General features: G+C 57.7%; 1 protein-coding gene across 1 annotated transcript; it reads left to right on the forward strand.

Moving 5' to 3' along the window:
• Nucleotides 1-348: 348 nt before the first annotated feature.
• SPN (sialophorin) lies at nt 349-4,507 on the forward strand. Its single transcript, XM_006148171.3, has 2 exons — nt 349-464; nt 829-4,507. Exon 2 carries the CDS (start codon nt 850-852, stop codon nt 2,140-2,142), a length of 1,293 nt encoding a protein of 430 aa, XP_006148233.1. The 5' UTR covers nt 349-464; nt 829-849; the 3' UTR covers nt 2,143-4,507.

Below are 4,507 nucleotides of genomic sequence, written 5' to 3' on the forward strand. Positions count from 1 at the left end.
AGAAATGGCGCCACCTCAGTCCTGCCTAACAGCTCGGGGACCACACATGCAAAGTAAACCACCCTTCCCTCCGGTCTCCTCCTCTGCGCCCCCTAGTCCTTGCCCACGCATTTTCATCACCTCAGCACAGACCCCCAGTCTCTCCAGCAACACTCTGTCATCCCATCCCCCAACTAAGACCCTGAATTCCTCATTCCCGAGGTTCCCCTCCCCTCCTGCACCTAGCCCCACCTCTACACCCCCCTTCCCCCCTCCACCGCCATGTAGTCTGGTGATGGTGCTGGTGATGGTGCTCTCACGGCATGGCAGTTGTGGGAGCCCAGCGGGTGGGGCAGGATGCAGGGTGGGGTGGGTGGAGCCAGGGCCCACTTCCTTTCCCCTTGGGGCCCTGTCTGCCCGTCCTGAACCAGTCTCAGGAGGAGGTACAGTGGCCTGGCTCCTGCCTGCTCTTATCAACTGAACTGGTAAGTGGGTGCACCTGGGGGCCAGGCCTCAGTGGGCCTGGAAATGTGCCTATGGCTGGAGCAGATGCTGACAGGGGATGGGAAGAAGCTAAGGAGCCACTGGGTTAAGGGAGACCTGGGAAGGCCAGGAGGGGATGGCCATTCATTGCTGAAGCCTGAGCTGCCAAGGCCTGAGGGAGCCGGAGGATGAGGTTGGTGGGGAAGCTGCTGCCACCGGTTCCTTTCTTATTTCTGATCATAGTAAAAGCAAGGGTGGAAAACGTTGTTAACTCACAAGCTGGGCCGGCCGTCAGCAGGGAAGTGGGCAGGGGGAGCGCATGGCCGGATCTCCCAGCTCCCATGTCTGTTTCTCCACCTTCCTCAGCCACAGGTCCTGACCCCCATCATGCCTGCTGCCCTGGAGATGGCTCTCCTTCTCCTCTTTGGAGGCCTCTGGGTTCAGGAGGTGAGCCCACAGATGGCTACCAGCAATGAGTCCTCTAATTCTTTGGCCTTGGCTACCACTGAAGCCTTAACCTTCAGCTCAACAATGGCCACTGACTCAACAGCAAGGGACCCTAAGGTTGCCAGCACCGGGGATCAGACCTCAACCCTACCTCCCTCAGCTCCCTTGGGAGCCCTTGAGTTAGCCTCTCCTGGGACTTCAACTGATGTCAGCACAGGTCCCCTGGTACTTGAGCCTACAACCTCCCAGGAAGCCTCCACCATGAAGCCATCAATGAGCCTGGAAGTTTCTAATACAACTAGTGATCCAGGAGTGGACTCTCTGGGACCGCATGCTGTGATGGGTGGAGCCACAGCAACTGGCTCTCTAGAGCCCTCCAGTGGGACCAGTGACCCCCCTGTTGCCACAACAATCAGCTCTCTAGAGCCCTCCGGTGGGACCAGTGGACCCCCTGTCATCATGACAACCAGTGGGACTCCTGGACCCCCTGTCACCACAGCAATCAGCTCTCTGGAGACCTCCAGTGGGACCAGCGGACTCCCTGTTATCATGACAACCAGCTCTCTGGAGATCTCCAGTGGGACCACTGGACTCCCTGTCACCATGGCAACTAGCTCTCTGGAGACCTCTAGTGGGACCAGTGGACCCCCTGTTATCACAGCAGTTATCTTTCTGGAGACCTCGCGTGGGACTAGCACCTCCACCATCTCGGAGGTAGAAATATCCCTAAAGACCTCTACGAAAACAAACGGTAATCTCTCCCCATCTCCAGATCAGGGGTCAAGCGGCATACTGCTGGTGGCCGTGCTGGTGGCCCTGCTGGTGGTCATCGTCCTCATCGTCCTGCTCCTGCTGTGGCGCCAGCGGCAGAAGCGGCGGACAGGAGTCCTGACACTGAACAGAGGTGGAAAGCGCAACGGGGTGGTGGATGCCTGGGCTGGGCCAGCCCAGGTTCCTGACGAGGAGGCCATGGTAGCAACAGTGGGAGGTGACAAGGGCTCTGGGGTCCCTGAGGGAGAGGGGTCTGGCCGGCGGCCCACCCTCACCACTTTCTTCAGCAAAAGGAAGTCTCACCAGGGCTCTTTGGCACTGCAGGAGCTAGAGTGTGGGTCAGGCTCCAGCCCAAAGGGGGAGGAAGAGCCCCTTGTAGACAGTGAGGACGGGGCTCTGGAGGCCCCCAGTTCTGATGGGCCAGCAGAGGGAGATGCCCTGTGCCTCCCTGAGTGTGAGTAAGAACAGTGTGTGCCAGCTTCCAGCACCACCCCTCTTAGCACACTCCCAACCCCGTCATCTCCCAGCATCCTTCGGATTCCCACGCAGCGTCATTCTGAGTCTCCATCAGCTTCTTAGCCCTGGGTCTTGCAGCCAGCATCCTCACCCAGCATCGCATCCAGCACCCGGACCAGGGCCTGCACCTGCCCGACGCTTGTAGTCTGGATGGACAAACCTTCCTCGTCAACCCCTACTTCTCCCATCACACCTTTTTTCTCCATCTTTTTGTTGTTGTTGTTCTGGAACTAGCTGCTGAGTGTAAATACCAAACTTCCTTGGCCTCTGATTTCTTGGAGGACCCCCTGAAGAATGCTAGAGTCCACGAAGGAGAAGGAGGTGGTCTTGTCCTGTGAGCCTCCTTAGCTCTGGGTCCTAGGGCCAACCTGAAGCATGGGCTGAAGGCAAGGTCGAGGCAGGAGCCACCTACCTGTGCTATTGGGTGGGCCTGGACCCTTTTCTGAGCTCCAGACTCTGGGCTGGCTCCTGGCCCAAGCCTCCTCTCTCCCCCGCCTATGGACTGAGTCAGCCAGAGGCTTCGCTATTTCACCTCCTCAAGGCAGAGGTAAGAAGAGCTTCTGGCCAGGCGTAGGTCTCAGCCGCTCCAGCAGCATTTGCGCTACAGTCTGTGTGCAAGAGATGAGGACGGGGCTGCTTGCGATGGCTAGTGGGGAGTGCAGGTGGTGTGTGGGAGGGGCAGGCAGCGGTGCAGAGACTGAGGAGGTGCCCGCCCGACGGTGGGGGACAGGCTCTGTGGGAACACATATGTCCTCCACGATGCCCAGATGGGTGGGCGTGGCACACAATTGAACTCCGTAGCCCAGTAAAGGATGCCAGGCTTGTTCGAAAGGCCACATGTGTGACCCAAGTGCGGGTTCTTCAGCTCAGCCACTGTATCTCCTCCTCAAAGGCTCGATGCACACTCATGCACTTGCACGCAAACACACACGCACACACACATACACACACGCACACAGTCGGGGGCAAGGCGTCTGGTTCTGCCAAACCACTGGTCTTGCTGAAGTCCCCTCCGCGTTACATTGTCTGTCTGTCTTTCACTCCTGGAGCTGAGCTTCTTTCCTGCTCCAAGGGGAATGAGTGAGAGTGAGCAAAATGAGGAGGGAGCAGGGGACTCCCCTTGTGGGATTGGGGTGGAGAAAAGGGCGCAACCCCACTGGGCTGCCCCTGAGACTAGTCCCTGCTGTCCTGTCGCCTGAGGGAGCACATGGGCCAGGGCCGTTGGTATTTCCCCAGGACAAAGAGGAAATTTGCAAAGAGGAAGTTGTTGAGTCAGAGAGAGCAGTGGCTGAGAGCAGACAGTGACCTACCAAACGAGACAGGGAACCATGCGAGGGTGACTGCCAGGTGGCCTGCGCGGGAGATAAGGAAAGCCCAAGCACGTCAGCTCCTGCAGACGCCCCTGTGACTGCGGCAGGGCAGGGCCTTGTTCCCAACTGCACAGGGAAGGGAATCCCGGCTTCCCCGCGTCGGACTGGACACTCCGAAGGCTGGATCTGGCTGCCTTTTCCTGCTTCTCACAAGGTGCTGTTTGGAACACCTGCAGCCCCAGAATGGCCAAAGTGGGTTCCAAAGTTACTGAGAGACAAGCAAGTGTAAGGTCTGGGGGAAGGGAAAAGAAACATGGCGGAAACATTCCCGCCAGCAGGAACTTCCTGTTGTCCACACCTGGCCCGCCATCACCAACGGACTTACCTGCCCTTCAGCATTTGGCGCGCCCGCCCAAGTTGAACAGAAACAGCGAACTTCATTGGCCAGACAAGGACCCGTGGTGACCACCTATTGGACAATGGCCCTTTAAGAATGAGCAGCACCCACCCTGGGTGTGACTCCATTGGCCTCTGAGCAGACCGAGGGACCTCACCCTAGAGCGAGAGCACAGAATAAATTATGCTGGTTTTATTAAACCCCAAAGCCTGACTCTGGCATTTCCGCCTTCCAGGGGTCCCATTTCAGGTTTAGAGAATGCTGGCTGACCCTAGGGGCCCAGCTCCACCTCCTTGCAGTCATTGTTTGCGTTATTGGTTTCCAGGGCCTGGGGGAATCCTGAGAAAATACAGTAGAAAATACTGGTAGAATGGCACCCAACAGGGCTTTCACATTCCAGGACACCCTAAACTACATGAATGTTAGTAGAGACACAGGCCAGTCCGCGGCATGGCGGGAAAGGCGGGTGGATCCAACGTGCCCAACTATGTAGTTTGAGTCTCTCACCCAGTAGCTTGAAAGACATGCCAAGCACGTGTGCATGTGTGCCCTACATCCCCAGAGAAGAATGGAGGAAAAAGGATTGCAGTGTGGCAACTCCCCT

Source organism: Tupaia chinensis, unplaced genomic scaffold (assembly GCF_000334495.1).
Source record: "Tupaia chinensis unplaced genomic scaffold, TupChi_1.0 Scaffold000231_1, whole genome shotgun sequence".
Classification (NCBI taxonomy): Eukaryota; Metazoa; Chordata; class Mammalia; order Scandentia; family Tupaiidae; genus Tupaia; species Tupaia belangeri.